Source organism: Eptatretus burgeri, chromosome 15 (assembly GCF_056783735.1).
Source record: "Eptatretus burgeri isolate ZD-2024b chromosome 15, Ebu_testis_v1, whole genome shotgun sequence".
Classification (NCBI taxonomy): domain Eukaryota; kingdom Metazoa; phylum Chordata; class Myxini; order Myxiniformes; family Myxinidae; genus Eptatretus; species Eptatretus burgeri.
In genome coordinates this window covers 71,331,538-71,349,889 of record NC_140975.1, presented here as the reverse complement: position 1 = coordinate 71,349,889, position 18,352 = coordinate 71,331,538, and the positions used below count along the sequence as shown (strand labels likewise).

General features: G+C 46.7%; 1 protein-coding gene across 7 annotated transcripts in view; it reads right to left on the bottom strand.

The window, feature by feature from the left end:
• LOC147012508 (uncharacterized) overlaps positions 1-18,352 on the bottom strand; it is a 250,295-nt gene that overhangs the window by 11,455 nt on the left and 220,488 nt on the right. For all 7 annotated transcript variants that reach the window (XM_085856900.1, XM_085856896.1, XM_085856898.1 and 4 more), the window contains one exon: positions 15,294-15,425. In XM_085856900.1, coding sequence (XP_085713026.1) covers positions 15,294-15,425 — 132 coding nt within the window. The remainder of the gene's footprint in view (positions 1-15,293; positions 15,426-18,352) is intronic.

The window sequence follows — 18,352 nt, the reverse complement described above, 5'->3', positions numbered from 1 at the left end:
GCATCAGGTGGCCTTGGTCTTCAAAAGTTCCTCAAAGTTTGGTGAAAATAGGACTACTCATGGGTGATGAAAGTTGTGGTCAAGTTTTATCTAAATTGTGTGTGTAGTTTTAGAGAAGAAAGGAAATACCTATTTTGGGGGTCAAACCTGGACCCACTTTGACCCCCGTAGACCCACTCAAACCCCGATTTTTTAATGGCATGAACAAGCTTCAGTACATCACAGGTGATAAAGGTTGTGGTAAAGTTTCATTGAAATAGTACGTGATTTCAGGGAAGAAGATCGGAGTGTTTACATCCTGACTGACTGACTGAATAACTGCAATGCTAAATACCGTGCGATGCTAATACCTCACCTGAACTATGTTCCAGGTGAGCTAAAAACCTGCCGGAGCACTCTCGACTGACGATTATCAATGACCAAGTGCAGTTGACAGTTTATGGTGTTATTGTACGAGTAATGACAACAATGAGACGCAGCTGAGGTCGAAGCAAGGAGCGTTCTATTTTGATTGCCAATGAAAGATGAAGGAGGTGGTGGTTCAACAGAAAAACAGAAAAAGAAGGCAAGGACTGGGAGGAAATGACAGGAGAATAGAGTCCATGGCTGGCAGGGACGAGCTGCTTATATCCTACTCTTAAAAATAACAAAACCGATGGAAATAAAGGAAAAATCAACTGGGTTAGGTAACTGTTTAATTACTATCAGACCCTGACATTCGCGGTCCCGCTATTCATGGACCCCGTGCCTTCGCAGTTCATAAAACGTGACTTGCTTCCACATTTGTGGCCCTGGTGCTTCCGCTTTTCTACGTTTCTTTTTCCACGGGTGCATTCATGTGTTTTCTCGCTTTTTCGCAATTTTTCACGGCCGTATTTTTCGTGGGGAAATTCCCGTTTTTTTGTGTTTTTGGGGGGGGGGCACATTCACGTTTTTTTTCTTGCTTTTTTGCAGGTGCATTCAGTTTTTGTTTTCTTTTCGCTTTTTCATGGTTTTTTTTCATGGGCGTTTTTCACGGATGCATTTGCGTTTATTTCTTTTTTGCTGTTTCATGTTTTTTTTTTTTTTGCGCTGGCGTATTCGTGGTTTTTCGCAGGCACATTCAAGGTGTTTTGTTCGCTTTTGTGTATGCATATTTGCCGGGGTGTTTTTTTGCTTGGTTTTTATTTTGGAGGGCGTATTTGCGGATTTTCATGGGTTTTTTGTGGAATATTTGCGGGTTTCTTTTGTTGCTTTTTATGATTTTTTTTGATGGGTATATTGGCGGTGTTTTTTTGCCTTTTTGATGGCATATTCACGGGGGGGGGGGGGTTGGTTTTTTTCGCTGGTGTATTCACGTTTTTTCACGGGCATATTCATGGTGTTTTTTTTGCTTTTTCACTGGCACATTTGCCGGTTTTATTTTTTCCCCTTTTTCATGGTTTTTTTTTTTCATGAGCGTATTCACGTTGTGTTTTTTTCGCTTTTTCGCGGGTGTATTCGCGGTCTTTAAAACTTTCTTTGCTGGCATATTTGCCAGGTTTTTATTGTTTTTTCATATTTTGTGTTTTGTGCGCCGGTGTATTCGTGGTTTTTCGCGGGCACATTCACGGTGTTTTTTTTCGCATGCATATTGCCGGGGTGTTTTTTTGCTTTTTCATGGGCGTTTTTTATGGATGCATTTGTGTTTATTTATTTATTTTTTTGCTTTTTCATGTTTTTTTTGTGCCGGTGTATTCGTGTTTTTTGTGGGCATATTCAGTGTTTTCTTCACTTCTTTGCTTGCATATTTGTTAGGGTGTTTTTTTGATTGTTTTTTTTATTTTGGCGGGCGTATTTGTGGGGTTTTTTTTCACTGGCGTATTTGCGGTTTGTCATGCGTTTTTTAGTGGCATATTCGCGGGTTTCTTTTGTTGCTTTTTATGATTTTTTTTCATGGGTATATTGGTGTGTTTTTTGCTTTTTGCTGGCATATTCATGGGGGGGGGTTGGTTTTTTCGCTGGTGTATTCACGTTTTTTCACGGGCATATTCATAGTGTTTTTTTTGCTTTTTCGCTGGCACATTTGCCAGTTTTATTTTTTCCCCTTTTTCATGGTTTTTTTTTCATGAGCGTATTCACGGTGTTTTTTTTTCGCCTTTTCGCGGGTGTATTCGCGGTCTTTAAAACTTTTTTTTGCTGGCATATTTGCCAGGTTTTTATTGCTTTTTCATGTTTTTTTTTTGTTGTGGATGAATTTGCGGTGTTTTTTTTCGCTGGTGTATTCACAGGTTTTTTTTCTTTTCGCTTTTTCATGTTTTTTTTATGGACGTCTTTCATGGAGGTACTGTATTTGCTTGTGTTAATTTTTTTTTTTGCTATTCATGTTTTTTTTGTGGGTGAATTTGTGGTGTTTTTTTGGCTGGTGTATTCACAGGTTTTTTTTCTTTTCGCTTTTTCATGTTTTTTTTTTATGGGCGTCTTTCATGGAGGTACTGTATTTGCTTGTGTTAATTTTTTTTTTTTTTTGCTTTTTCATGGTTTTTTTGTGGGTGAATTTGCGGTGTTTTTTTCGCTGGTGTATTCACAGGTTTTTTTTGTTTTCGCTTTTTCATGTTTTTTTATGGGCGTCTTTCATGGAGGTATTTGCTTGCGTTAATTTTTCTTTTTTTGCTCTTTCATGTTTTGTTTTTTTTTGCGCCGGTGTATTCGTGGTTTTTCGCGAACATATTCGCGGTTTTTCGCGGGCACATTCACGGTGTTTTTTAGCTTTTTCGCTGGCGTATTTGTGGGGGTTATTTTTTTTGCTTTTCGCTGTCGTATTTGTGGTTTTTCGCCGGTGTATTCGTGTTTTTTCACGGCTTTTCATGGGCGTATTCGCGTTGTTTTTTTTGCGGGTGTATTCACAGTGTTTTTCTGCCTTTTTACTTACATATTGACGGGGGAGGGGGTGGGGGTTGCTTTTCAATGGGTTTTTTTCGCAGGTGTATTCGTCCTTTTTTGCGGCCATATTCATGATTTTTCACAGGCATATTGAACAGTGCTTTTTTGCTTTTTCGCTGGCGTATTCGTGGGTTTTTTCTGCTTTTTCATGCATTTTTTGATGGGCGTATTCATGGTGTTTTCTTTTGCTTTTTCACGGGCATATTCGCAGTTTTTTGCAGGCGCATTCGCAGTTTTTATGCTTTTTCATGGGATTTTTGATTTTCCCGAGTGAATCATGAAATGCAGGGAACCTGTCCGCCTTTTTCCCCACTGAAACAATGCCCCAACATCAGCAGATTCGACATTCGCAGCATTTTTCAGGTGTGTATCCACCGAGAATGTTGGGGTTCAATAGTACTCACAATAATACCAAAATCGTATTCATATCAGCACAGCATTCTGGTTACCTGCCTTAATGCCTTCCTTCATGAATGCCTATCATTCCTATGATGTCAATAAATGTTTCAACTACCTCACTATATTTTATATCACAATAAAGCATGAAATTTTGTTTTTATAGCTGTTTACAGCTCACGAGACCATGTATAAAATAGATCTTAAAAGCTGCCAACATTGTGATTTCTACTTCTAAACTACCATGAGAGGCCCAGACAAGTTCATTGTCCATCAGACAAATGAGCAATCGATGGCAGAAAGACCCACTGTTATAGCTCAAGAATCCCAAAATAATTAATTGAGAGTTCATAGATATTATTGTTATTATTTCGTATAGAGCCTGTGGTTGCTGGTTGTATCATTGCTGGGAGCACGGCTGTGCCGCTGATGCAGTGCCCCTCGTTTCCAGTAAGCTGGTGCTCATTTTGCCAACCTTAGAAGGATGATAGGCTGAGTCAGCTCACCTGGTGTTATTTAATAGTACGATAGGGGCTCACACCCAAGACCCTAAGATCTTAAGCCAGCCATAATAGCTATTAAACCACCACTCGGGGGGTGGGGGGGTGTTCAGTTCTTACATTTCTTGTAGAGCACTTGCCAAGTGGCTTAAACACTCAAGCAAGCACTCTGTTCGAAACCGTTGATAAGAAACGGCTGGTTTCGCAAGCGCTAGCTAGCTGCTTGGTAACTGAACACACCCCAGGCCTATCTTGAAGAGTGTTGAAGTAGATATTTCAATTTTAATAAAATAGTTATTTTCAAGATCATTAAAAAAACCAATCTGGAAGTTTAGCATGACTGAAGCAGTCTTGTATACCTCACCCTAATACACTGTAATAAGACAACGTTGAGTGGCAGTTTAGGAGAAGGAGGCTTTATTGATCACCATCAAACAGTGTCAATAGGCATCTTCTTCGCCCCGACCCTCTCACATGCCACGCCCTCTCATGCTATATATCGATATGTGGCATAGTTCTTGGAAGTATTAAGAAGGCCATTTGTGTTCTACAGTGTTCAAGTATATAATTAAATTTAAATGAAGGTTTAAAGAGGTTTTAAGGCATAAAAATGAATCAATTACAGGTTTTACTGTCGTTTTACGCAGTGTGTATTACATCACCCTATCCCACGTGTTCCATTAGTTATTTGTACCCGTTATGTCCTTTATGACGTCCTTAAAAACAGTATGTTTCCTGTTTGGAATTATTTTTAATTTTGTTTGACTGCCAGGCAGGCAGAATGAGTCAAAGTATTATCACTCCTCTTTGTGCATGTGCGGTCGGGAAGAATTCAGAGCCAAAGTATGTTAAACAGTAAAGTTGTCTTCCGATTCATGTTCCGATTCGTGTTGAAAATATAACATTCAATTTAAATACGCTTCTCAATCATAAACTGATGATCATAAACTGAGAAGACAGAGAGACAGACAGACAGACATACAGACATACAGACAGACAAACGGATGGATCGACATGAACCAATTGCTTTAACCCACTTTTTGCTTTGCGTGAGTGGGGTAAGAATAATAAAGTACTATTAGAAAGTATATTAATCAAAATACTTTCAACATCTTTAATCTGTCTTGTCTTCTAAATAATTTCATTTAAAAACCTACAAACAAATCAGACACAAACCCCTCTGCTGTTAGGGAACGAGGAACCACGTCGCACACCAGCGAGCACGGATCCTGACTGACGGGATGCGTCTGTAACCCACCATCCTGTCTGTGGTCAACAAACACATCTGGAGATATACCCGAGTAAACATCCATGAAAAGGAGGATAAACCGGCGATGAACAGATGGAAAAAATCTGAGCCTGTTGCTCAAAACATTTATCCACAGGTAGATTGGACTGCAGCAAAATAGACACGAGAACGTCATTAGATTTTCGACCATGCCTATTACGCTACAGTATGACATCACCTGTAGAGGATTATATTTCTTCTCCCGTGTGCGGGTTGTGGCTGCTGGCTGCATCATTGCAATGGAGTGCGGCTGTGCCACTGATGCGGTGCCCCCATGTACGTTTGACCAGGAATTTGTAATTTGTTCAGGGTGTTGGCGATAACTCTACTACTCTTCAAGAAGGACACTGTGAGCGTGGGATCTTTAACGTAAAACAGCTAATACCAGCAAAAGGGACACCCGGCCTAGTGGCTACCTGGGGGTGAGTGATAAAACGCCCTGCCTGTGAAGCACTAATACAACAGTTTATTGTGGGTTTGGGAATCGAACTGAGAGTCGACAGCTTTAAGGTAAGTGTTGCACGACCTATCAGGGTAGCGGCTGCAGTGACCCCCCTCTCAGGTCAGGTCAGGTATGGGAGCATGTGCCAGAACAGCGCGTCGCTGCGTCCACTTTCCGCCGGTACTCCAGGGGCCTCCGTCTGGCCATCCCCCAGGCAGATGCCAGGCCCATCCCCATCTCCTTGAGATGATGGTCAACCTGCTGCAACCATGAGGCACGTGGTCGGCCCACTGGCCTCCTCCACTCATGAGACTCCCTCGCTGAGAGAATCTGGTGAGCAGGATCAGCGTCAGGAAAACGAGCCACATGTCCATACAGCCGCAGCTGACGCTCACGGACTATGCAGGTAACAAATCTCATCCGAGTCTCTCTCAGCAACCGCTCGTTGGACACAAAATCCGACCAGCGATAGCCAAGGATTCTCCGAAGAGACCTGGTACCAAAGGAATTAAGTCTCCGTCTCAGATCCTTGGTCAAAGTCCAAGTCTCGCACCCATAGAGCAAGACTGGAAGTACCAAGGACCTGAAGACTCGGACTTTCGTCCTCCCGCACAGGTACCGGCAGCGCCACACCCCATGATCCAGTGAATCCATGACTCCCCAGGCCCGACCCAGACGTCTATTGACCTCCGGCTCACAACCTGCGGAGACATGAATATCACTGCCAAGGTAAGTGAATCTATCCACGACCTCAACATCCTCACCACAAACAGACACAGACAGGACAGCAGCATCCAAGATGTCACCGAAAGCCTGGATCTTTGTTTTGACCCAAGAAATCCGTAATCCCAACGGCTCCGACTCCTCATTCAGCACCTCGAGGGCCCCCAAGAGGATGTCTAAAGTCTCCGCAAAGATGACTGCATCATCTGCAAAATCAAGGTCCGAGATCTTGACATTGCCAAACGATGCACCGCAACTTGATCTCTCCGACATCCTCCCAAAAATCCAGTCCATACAAGTGCTGAAAAGTGTGGGGGCAAGTACACATCCCTGACGAACTCCAGTAACAACTGGAAATAAGTCAGAGGCGGTACCACCACACTTCACAGCACTCTCAGTACCAGAGTAGAGTTCAGACATCAGATCGATCAGTTTCGGTGGCACCCCACGAAGACCAAGAATCCTCCAGAGGACATCCCGATTCACTGAATCGAACGCTTTACAGAGATCAACATAGGCTGCAAGCAGCCCCTGCCGAAACTCTCGTCTGCGTTCAGTGAGGACACGAAGAGCAAGGATACGGTCAATCGTTGACCTCTTTGGTGTAAAGCCTGACTGCTCTGGACGCTGGTGCTCAAGCAGATGGTGGCGAACCCTATCAAGAATTATCCGAGCAAAGACCTTGCCCGGCACTGAGAGCAGCGTCACCCCTCGGTAGTTGTTGCAGTCTTGGCGATCACCCTTCCCTTTCCAGAGAGGGACAACAAGGCCCCTCTTCCAGTCAGTTGGGATGATGCCTGTGTTCCAGGCAGAGCACAAAACTGCATGCAACGACACGAGTGCAGCATTTCCACCAGCCTTGAGAAGTTCAGCATGGATGCCACAGATCCCTGGAGCTTTGCCCCGTTTCAACTGGTTCACCGCAGCCCGTGTTTCCACAAGCGATGGTGGACCACAGTTGATTCGAGGGTCAGCAACAGGGATTGTAACACCCTTGACGTCCAACTCGACAGCTGGGGGATCAGCCTGGTACAACCGCTCAAAGTAACCGGCCCAGCGGGCCTTCACTTCAGACTCCTCTGTCAAGAGCCTACCACTCTCTGCTCGAACTGCAGTGCTCCGAGGGATGGGCTTGGATGAACGTAATGCGCGAATTCCCCTGTAAGCGGGACGAGAATCACCTGTCCACAGGTGATGCTCTACCCCTCACAGATTCCTCGCACATAGGCCTCCTTGTCCACCCTCAGTGCACGTACAGTTTTACGCCTCAGCTCCCTGAACAGCTCAGCTCTGCCATTCAGCCTGGCCCTGCGACTCTGGTCAATGGTATCCAGTGTCCCTTGAGAGACAAAATTCTTCTTTGCCCTGCGGTGAACTCCAAGGCATCCACCGGCAACATCAAGGACGGTGGTCTTGAAGGTGCTCCACAACTCTTCAGGACCCCCTAAAGCACCCAGACCCCCAAGTGTCCACTCAGCCTGTTCGCAAACTCCTCAGCTACTCTCTCATCCCTGAGCTTGGCAACATCCAGCCTAGGCTGGGATGGTACCATTCTCCAGGATTTAAGGTGCAGCTTTAGAGTTGCTACAACAAGCCTGTGGTCAGTATTGAGGAACTGAGCACTCCGGTAGACCCTGCAGTTCTGGATCATCCTCCAACGACCGTCAATGAGGACATGGTCAATCTCCTTTGCCACACCGCCAGCGTTGGAATACCAAGTCCAGCGATGAGCTTGCGGGCGCTGAAACCATGAACCAGCCACCCTAAGTCCATGACTTCTTGCAAAGTCAAGGAACTTAGTGCTATTCTGGTTCATAGTTCCTGACCCATGGGGACCAACACACACCTCATAACCATCCCTATCAGTTCCAGTCGATGCATTGAAATCCCCCAAGACTAGAAGTGTATCTCGTCTGGGGCACTGATCAACCACAGACTCGAGTGTGGCGTAGAATGCATCCTTCACGGTAAGATCACTCGCCTCAGTCGGAGCATAAATAGAGACCAGGGAAATGACACCTAAGGAGTGACGAATCCTTAATCTCATAATACGCTCGTTGACCGGTGTTACCTCAATTATCATTGGGGTCAGCTTATTGGCCACAGCTACAGCAACTCCTTGGGTATGGTAACCATCAGAGCGACCAGACCAATAGTAGGTGTAACCACCCACCATTATCTCGCCGCAATCCGGTCTCCGAACCTCAGAGAGAGCTGCAATCCCGATGTCCAAACGCTTGAGCTCAGATGATAACAGAGACAGGTGATCATCCTCTCTTAGGGATAGGACATTCCAGGCACCCACCCGAAGGGACCGCCTCAGGTTAACCCAAGGAGACCACCGTCTGGTGGACGACACCTCAGCACCACTCCGACACACTCTCCCGCAATCTGACCCAGGGATGTTACCCCGTGGTTTCCCTCCTATCAAAGATTGGGGGTCCCGAAGGCTTTGCCCCAATCCCATCATCCGGTGAGCTGCCCTGCGAAGGGAAGCTGCACAGGAGGTACTCCCACGGAGTGGGTTTTCAGATTTTTTTGCGTTTTTGCGTTTTGCGGAATGAAGCGTTTTACGGTGGCTGGAGTGCAAATCCTGCCACCAACCTCCTAATAAGAAGTAACCCAACTGCAGGAGGACGTCCGCAGACACAGTTGGGCACTAGATATGGATGGCCGTTGGCTCACAAGGAGCTCCTCCGCCCTTTGACAGGTTTTGTTTTTAATCCTGCTGGGTGTCCATATCCAAACACCCTCCTCACCAGAAAACCTGGTGGGGGAGACAGTTTAGTCGCCGACAACCCGACCATGGAACAGGTTAGTACAGGTTTACATGGTACCTGTAGCAGGTCACAGATCGAACCTGACCTGACATGGGTCCCACCCCCCCCCTCTCCCACCCCCCAAATCTCGCAACCTCTCCAAGCTTCCCCTCACCCCAATCCTTCAACCCCCACCACCATCATCCTGCCTCCTCTTGGCCTCCCTCTCATCAAGCTCCCTCTCAGCTTGTCCCCCATCCTGCCCCTCCCATCTATAACCCCACCCATCCAGCACCCTCCCAGTCTCCCCCTGTCCCTCACACTCCCCGGCTCACCCCATTCCCATCCCACACCCTTCCAAAGCCCCCCTCCCTTATCCTTCACTCTGTGGACCTCAAATTTCCGAGGTCAGTAGGGGCAGCCATGCCTCGAGAGCGACAGCCGTGCATCCACCGTAGGTGTCAACAATTTGACCTGTGGACGTTGTCGTCGAATGTATGGAGTGTTCTCAGACTGTGGTCAGCCCCACCGACGGGTCACAACATGATGACATATGTGCCCCAGTGAGGCCTGACAAAGTCCTGAGGAAAGAGTCCCCCTCTTGGGCAGCGAGGTGCAACCTCAGCCACCCAAGGGGGGCTCCCCTAACTTCACGATTCCTTCTCCCCATCCCTCCCTCTTTCCGGACCACAGTCCTCGACCACCTGGCTCGCCTGGGTCATAAGGCCCGCAAGTCGCTCATCGAGTTCATTGACAGGTGCTGGTCTCGAAAACTGTGGCCCTGGTGGCGGTGCATGGCCGACATGTTACCGTTGACATGTGCCGCCCTGAGTGCCGCCAGATGAGGTTCGCGATTGAGCACTGCACTTGGTGGCTCATCAAGATGTCGACCCTGGTTGGTAACGGCCCATTGGCTCTACGCCTCGAGGAGGCTTGCGCAAGAAGGCTTGTGTGCTTGGAATTTAATCCACTCCGGTCAGAAAATGCACGTGCGCCCCCTCGGGTTATTGATTGGGGACCTAGACTACCTTAAGCTATCGCCAGAAGCAATCATTCTCCGATCTAGGGGCAGTTGAGTTCATGTTCCCATTTCCACTGTACAGGCCCTTGCAGATGTTATCTGCCGACCTTACAGTGGCAACCAACCACATCCCTCGTGGCCTCGTTAGGGCCACTTGGGAGTGGCTGGTCTGTGGACTCCACCTTCCTGAATGGATGGTGAGGGTTGGCCACCTGGGGCTCGGGGAATAGCAGGTTACGTGGTTTGATGGAGAGGTTGCAACCACTAAGTGGGGGCTCCTGATGGGACTCCTGCTTTCATAGTGCATTCTGAATGCGGTCCACCTGTGGTGGGCGGTGCAGGTGATTCAAGCTGCCCGAGCTGCCCGAGCTGCCAAGCCTCCCCCTGGATGTTCTGCCACATCTCCTTTGCCTGAAACCAATAACATCAGGAACCCCCGAGGCCTATTTGGCCCCCATCCCTTCCGGATTTCTGGTGATGATTTACTTTCCGCGTGGAACCCAAGAGTACTGAGCCTTTGGTCGCCGCCTGCGGCAACCGATTCTGAAAGGGCAAGCACCTTGTATCAGAGCATTTTGGGGTCTTCCTTCGGGAGATCTTCCGTATTCAATGGGCCCTGCCAACCCCCCTCCCCCCGCTTCCGGTTTAGCTCGACTGGTCAACAGTCAAGCTCATGATGGAGTTTCCCACCCTGCGGACCTCCAGATGTGTTAGAGCCACCTCCGGATGGACACGTACAAGTGAGTGATGGTCTTCGGGCGGTGGGCCCGGGCATTTCCGGTTTTGACTCGGTTCCGACTTGTCAGGACCATGTCTGACCTCCCATGATGGGTTGTGCTCAGGCCTACTGTCTGGGACCTTGCTGCGAGATGGCAGTCATGTGAGGCACGCATAGCGGAAGTCCTCAGGACTGTCCATCTGAGCTTAGCCCGTTCGGTTCAGTCCCAGGGACCAGCTCCGTATGTGCCATGGCAGCTTGGGGGGATGCAGCTGGTACCTTGGGGTGGAATCTCCCGACTGTGAGCGGGGCGAGTCGCATGCCATTGCCTGAGTCCCATTGGAACGCCGATCTGTCAGCTTTCTCCAAGCTCTACCTAAAAGCGGTCGGTGGCAGATGGCGAAAGGATGTGGCCGCTATTGTGGCTCACCGTTTCGCTTTCCACTACCGGCGAAACGGCCCTACACGCAAACCATTCGGGGGGTGGGGGGAGGGGGAATCCTCTGTTGCAGTGGGAGATAATCTTTTGGATCGCCTGATGCTCACTGTGGCATCAAAACTACCCTCTTGCGAGGGCCGGATCCGAGCTGCCGTTGGAGGGTCGCCCCACGGATGATTGCAAACTGTGTGGAGAAAACCTTGGGGCGGTTGTGGGGCAGATGGAAGTCGGCGCTCGGTGTTCAAAACCACACTCAGATCCAAAAGCTCCTATGCTGCCTCTTGGAGATCTCCAAAGTTACAGTCTAGGCAGTGCCGACGGGAATGGCGAGCGGGGAAGTGAACCTCGGAGGGAGGGAGAGGAGGGTCGTGGGCCCACTTGGGTGTGATCCTATGCTTGTGAAAGTCAACATCTCTCTGGTAATTCTCAGAGAACTGCATCAATGCCGGTGAGTCTGGCAGTTCACTCAAGCAGATTGCCAGGGAATGCAAGTAACTACCTCTCTTCAGGACTGGTCTCCCACATCTCTTGCCCCTGATGTTAACTCAACCTGGGAATTCTTCCACAGACTCTCATACTCTCTCTCTCTCTCTCACTCTCTCACACTCTCTCACACTCGCTCTCACTCTCCTCATGCACAGATCCATTTCATCTCATCTTCAATTGTCCTACCCTTCTTCCCACCAAAGGTACACTGTACTTGTACTCATCTTACACCTCCTATGGTGAGGCAAGTTGTTTCAGAGTAACTGCCTCACTATAACCTGTGGTGATAAGAGATAATTGCTATAAAACAACTTTCTTTCTCTTCCTGGAAAGCAAATCCGACCAAAGGCAATCTCAGTACATTCCATAAAGTCTGCAACAAAAGTGTATGTGCACTCTCAGGAGAGCCAGAAAACAATATCCATCCAACCTCAAGAATGACCTTTCAAACTTGTCTCCCTCCTCCAAAACCTGGTGTCATCTTGTGAAGTCTATCTCTGGTAGATGCTCCACTTCATCCCTTCCCTCTCTTTAAATTATAGCATAGCTGAATCCGCTCGTGAGACGGCCGAATGCCTCAATTCTGTGTTTGTTTCCACAAATCTTGTGTCCCCAACTGCTCCTGGATTCTTTGTCCTTTGCACGTGAGAAGGTGCAAAAGGTTCTTTCAACCCTCGACTTTGACTCTGCAACTGGAGCAGACAGTGTCAGCTCAAATGTCCTAACAACCTGCTCAGCTGCTCTTGCGCATCCTTTCTCTGGGCTTTACACCCTATCATTTGTGCTTGGTCATCTTCCATCTGCTTGGGCATCAGCCATCATTGCATGACATAAAAAGGTGCAACAACTGATCCCCGAAACTACAAACCTATCAGCTTGCTTCCAATCATCAGCAAAGTCATGGAATCCATCATCACAGCTGATATGAAATCCTTCCTTTTCTCCAACAACCTCATCTCAGATCACCAATTTTGTTTCAGCCCAGATCACTCAACCTTGAACATGCTGCTTCTACTCACCCAACAATGGATGGAGGCACTCAATGTCAGACATGAGATCAGGGCAGTTTCTCTTGGCTTATCTCGTGCTTTTGATACAGTTTGGCATTCCGTCTTTCTCGCCACACACTCTGCCTATGGCATCCAAGGCAAATTGAACACATGGCTTACTGACTTGCGGTTCTCAACGTAATCATTTCATCTCCTCTCCCTGTCAAGGTTGGAGTGCACCAAGGCAGTGTTCTGGGCCCAGTCCGATTCCTGATCTTCATCAATGATTTCTCTTGACTCTGGAGAGTCCATCTGGAAAATCCTCTTGATGTATTTCCTTGTGACTCCACCATCTGCCGTGGCATCACTCATTCTTCAGACAGTCAGGCTGCAGCTTCTTCCCTCTCTTTAAACATTGCCAAAAATGACAAGCTGGTAAAACACTTGGAACATGTCTTTCAATCCTGAAAAATCTCACACTCTCACTGTCTCTCTCTCTCTGAAAGGACCATCTGACAAAGCCTCATATCTACCTTCTTCACAATCCTCTTGAGGAACTTCAGTCATTCAAATTCCTCGGTCTCACGATCAGCCATGATCTTTCTTGGGCAAACCACATTTCAAAGTTGGTCTCCAAAGCCAGCTGTCTACTGGGTATCCTCCATCATACAAAGTCCTTCCTTGGCAAACCTGAGCTCCTTTGCACCTACAAAGCCTTCATCCACAGCTCGATGGAGTACTGCTCTCCCGTCTGGACTGGCTCCCCTTCCTCACATCTTTCTCAGCTTTACGCCGTGGAAACCAAGGCTTTCAAGATCATTGGAATCTCCTGCAATGAAGCTGAGTCTATAGGTCTATCACTTAGCCATCACAGACAGGTCAGTGGTTTGTGGTCTTCTACTACTTCCTTTCTGGTCTTGCACCCTCTGCTCTTTCTGTGCCTTGAACCCCCCCCCCCACCCCAGATTTCTACAGGACACACACGGTCCACCATCAACCCCCTTCTGGTGAAACTATTGGTTCACGAATCAGTAAGTGACCACTTTATTCGTTATGTGTGTGTCTGTCTGTCTGTCTGTCTGTCCCGAGCATAGCTCCCGTGGGTTTTGATCCGATCCTGATAAAATTTGGGTGGGAGGTTTGTATCATGATCTAGTTGGGTTTTCCGGAGAATGGGCGTGCTGCGCCCATTATGGGCGGAGCTACGCCCCAAAAAGAAAAAGTTTTTAGGGGGTAGCCGATTTAAAGTTACATCTTCTCCGAGGGGGTTTGTCGAATCTGGCAGGGTTTCGGTATTTGGTTAGCCCAATGGCACCTGCATAGCCCCACGGAGCTCGATTTTTCATTTTCGTCCCAAGGTCAAGGTCACAAGGTCACGAACTTAGAAAATGTCAAAAAAATCAATAAATTGGGCATCGAGCTCCTAGGGTTTTCAATTGTTTCGAATGAAAGTTGGTATGCAAGTAGTGCTCTTCGAATACTCAACTTTCATCATTAACGTTTTTTCCCCATTCCCGCCAGTTTGCCCGTGGGGTCCCCTCGAAGGTCAAAAAATAAAAAAGGCGAACCGTGTACATTGCTCGTGAACCATCGCCGTCTCCAGACTTGTCTATATCTAAATCCAGATTCACTGCTCACCTCCACTTATTCGCTCCTCCTTTTTCCCAACTGTGGAACCAACTACCACATTCTTGTCAACATCATTCTTCCCTCCAGGTCTTCAAGACAGCTGTCACCACCATCTCAGATCATTCCCATTCCAAAGCCATGATATTTTATACCCCCATTAAACCACCCCTCCCCACTGCCAACCCATGCCAATCTCCTTCCAAATTTCTAGTTTTTCCTTCCTGAGAGTTTGCTTCTGCATTCATCTTGTCCATCCAATGTGTCCTCCCCAACCCTTCATTCCTCTGCACACCTATTGTTTGTCCAAGTCTCTGTCTACTTTGTCCCTCAAGCCTGCTGTTGATATCTCACCCACCCCCACTCTTTCCCTCCCCCTCTCTGTTCCTGTTGTTCTGGTGTTTCCTGATCTCTTCAGTGTTCTCACGAGCCACGACCTTGCATAGAAAAAACACTTTCTGTGTTTTGCACTTTGTGCAATGTTGCTTTCATGCACCAGTCATGTGTGGCTTTTCTCTCACCTATGAAACCAACTTCCCTCGTCTGTTCAGTCTCATTCTTAACCTCCAGGTCTTGAAAACAGATGTTCACCACTACTTCAGGTCATCCACCTTCCATATTCATGATCTATTCTACCCTCAATGATCCCATTCCTAAGCACACCCTTTTCTCATCCCCAGTTTCCCCTTTCTCTTCTTGTTGTGTTTAATTCAGCTTGTGTGCAGCTTGTTCACCCCCACATGTCCTTCGCCTCCCCTTGATCTCACCCTCAATTCCACTCTGCTGTTGGTGTCCATTCCACTTTTCCACGATCGTCAATCATGTATTTGAAAAAAATTGAAAAATCCACCGGTCATGGTTTTTCACCAGAAAAAAATGTTTTAAATCATAACAAATTTATGAAAACAAATAGCTACCGATTCCATAGCCTTAAAGACTCTTGTGTTTGACTAAAGTTACAGAGAAAGACAAATGAAGACTTTTTATTTATTTATTTATTTTTACCTGTGAAACAAACAGGGCACTTGAATGTTCCTCCCATGCCCTCGAAACTGTGCTCGATCAAGTGACACTGCAGCTTGGCTGGAGAATCAAACGTCTGACTGCAGAGCTTGCACTCGTGATTGATTCCTTCTTCTGCAAACAAACATAAACAAAGAATGCTTTTGATGATACACATCTTACAACCAAAAGGTTTTCACCATTCCTTCCTTTATGCAGTGCTTGTGCTGAGCACCTTGCAGGGTGAACGAGAACGGCACTCGGTGGAGTGCACACGGTGCTGGTACAAAGACTACACACCCTTTCATTTTTTTTTACCTTTTGTTGCCTTAGAGCCTGTAATTAAACTGCATTAAATCAGACTTTTTCCACCTTGATTTACACATCGCAACGCACAATATCCACATGAAAAATAAATTATACAAATTTCAGAAAATTCATTAAAAATACAAAACTAGAATATCTTGGTTGGATAAGTGTTCACCCCCATGAGTTAATACTTGGTGGAAGCACCTTTGATGGCAATTACACCTGTGAGTCTGTTGGGATAGGTCTCCACCAACTTTGTGCACCTTGATTGGACAATATTTGTCCATTCTTCTGAACAAAACTGTTCAACCTCAGTGAAGTTGTGTGGGGAGTGCTGATGGACAGCAATCTTCAAGTCATGCCACAGATTTTTGATTGGATTTAAGTCGGGGCTCTGACTGGGCCACTCAAGGACATTTATCATTTTGTTTCTTCGCCACTCCAGCGGAGCTTTGGATGTGTGCTTCAGGTCGTTGTCATGCTGAAAGGTGAACTTCCATCCCAATTTCAGCTTTCTTGAAGAGGGCAGGAGGTTTTCCTCTCAGATTTTTCTGGTTTTTACTCCATCCATTTTCCCTTCCATTTTGTCATAACTCGTCCACAATTTTCTGAGACATCATGCTACATATCGTTTTTGGCCACGTCTCTCAATGGTAAAGAATCACTTTAAAAAAAATAATAAACTCGTATTCGGATCAGGAACCGGATCTTCACCAAAATCTCATACATTCGTCCTGGTCACAAACCCAACCTGTGCATCAAGTTTTGTCCAAATTAATCCATAACTTTTTTAAAATGTCCTGCTCACAGCCAGACAGGGGTGAAATCATAACCTCTGTCCACCTTCAATAGCACAGGTAATAAGAGGTGGAACGACAGAACTTCCACGCAGATGAATCGGTGTAAGCCATGTTACTATCTCCTGAGAACTAGTTACCTCATATTTACTGGTGTCCAACCTTTTGGTCCATTCTTCCAAAGTAACTCTTCTCGATGTTGTTGTTCGTCTTTCGGCTGCTCCCGTTAGGGGTCACCACAGCGGATCATCCGTTATGATCTGCATACCGATTTGGTATAGGTTTTACGCCGGATGCCCTTCCTGACGCAACCCTGGTCGCCTCTTATGACACAGGGATAAGGAATGGGTTTCGCCATGATTCCGGGCTGCCCTACACCCTCTCATAGCGCGGCCCAACGCAGAGCCCCCATCCTCAAGCGATCCTCCAACCCAGCCTCCGAGTAGCCAGATTACAGGCGCACGCCACTACGCCCGGTTAACTCTTCTCGATGTATGATCTGAAAATCAACAACCTTAAAACTTATAGTGTGCTTTATGACACTGGAAGAACACACAACACTCTGATACTTAACTTGATTAGAGAAGGAAACACCTGCGAACTGACTGACATGTATGATTGTATGAAAGTATCTTTTCAGGAACAATAATGTCCCTGTCAAAAATAACAATAACTGTTATATAGTCCCACTCCAGGAATGAAAAAAGTTGCTGATTAATACACTCATTACAACATGCCATCAATCCATGAGATTCCATTAAAATTGGATGTCCTTATTGAATTGTGATATTATACAACAAAATCGAGTTTGTTGTGACTCAAAACGTTCAACCTGTAACCAGCATGACAAAGTGCACCATGACATCGTGTAGCATGACCTCCCCATGTGCAGCAGAACATAGTACAGACTACTTCAATATGAACCATTTTCATGATTCATCTCAAACGTGTTCGCTCAAATATTTTCCAATGGGAAATGAAAGTGACCCAAAAATTACCCATCATCCTCTCCACCCAATCCTGCCATCCTCTTCTTCCCAATCAACCCATCTCCCAATTCACCTCTCTCCCAATTCCATGCATCCATCCATCCATCCATTGGGACCGTAGTCTGTGCAGAGCGTAAGTGCTGCCGAAGCAGTCTCTTGGGCTATTGGGCAAAACCCTGGATGGGTCACCACTCTGACGCAGGATACTCGAATAGCTCACTCATCCCAGCAAGCTGGTACTCATTTTGCCGACCTCGGAAGGATGACAGGCTGAGTCAACCCCACCTGGTATTAATTCAATGGCGGAGCGGGATTTGAACTTAAGACCCGAGGAACCCAAGCCCACCACCCTCACAATTAAGCAAACACCAGGTAATTGCCCAATTCACCTCTCTCCCAATCCACCCCTCTACCGAATCCACCCCTCGACCGAATCCTCAATTCTCCCAAATCCACCCCTATCCCCCCCCCCAATCTCCCCCTCCCCCGAACCCCCTACCCTTCCAAAGCACGACCATTCCCAAAATTTGAAGGAAGTGCGGGCACAGCCACGATTTAAATTGAATGAGTGAAGATAATAACTGCTGGAAACAATTAATTAATAGTAATTTGTACTTTTGAAAATGTCGAAGAAATAACAACTAAAAGTATAAAGGAACTGCCATGATGGTGTGAATTGTGGCAATAAAGGAGTGCATTCATTTTCCTCCGCAAATATGGATGTGATTCGGTGGGGGATACAGGAGATGATGTGATGTGAGCAGAATAGAAAGACAGTGAAAGATGAATCATAAGAGGTATATATTTGGCTCGTTGTTGCAGTAAAAGCACGTCCTTTATTCACTGACCAGTGATAATACCATCGTTGATGAGGTGTGTGACAACAAACACAAAGTGTAACACGAAAAACAGCAATCAGAGATTGCAGACCCTCGCCAGGACTTCTTTTGAGTGGTGTATTTTTATA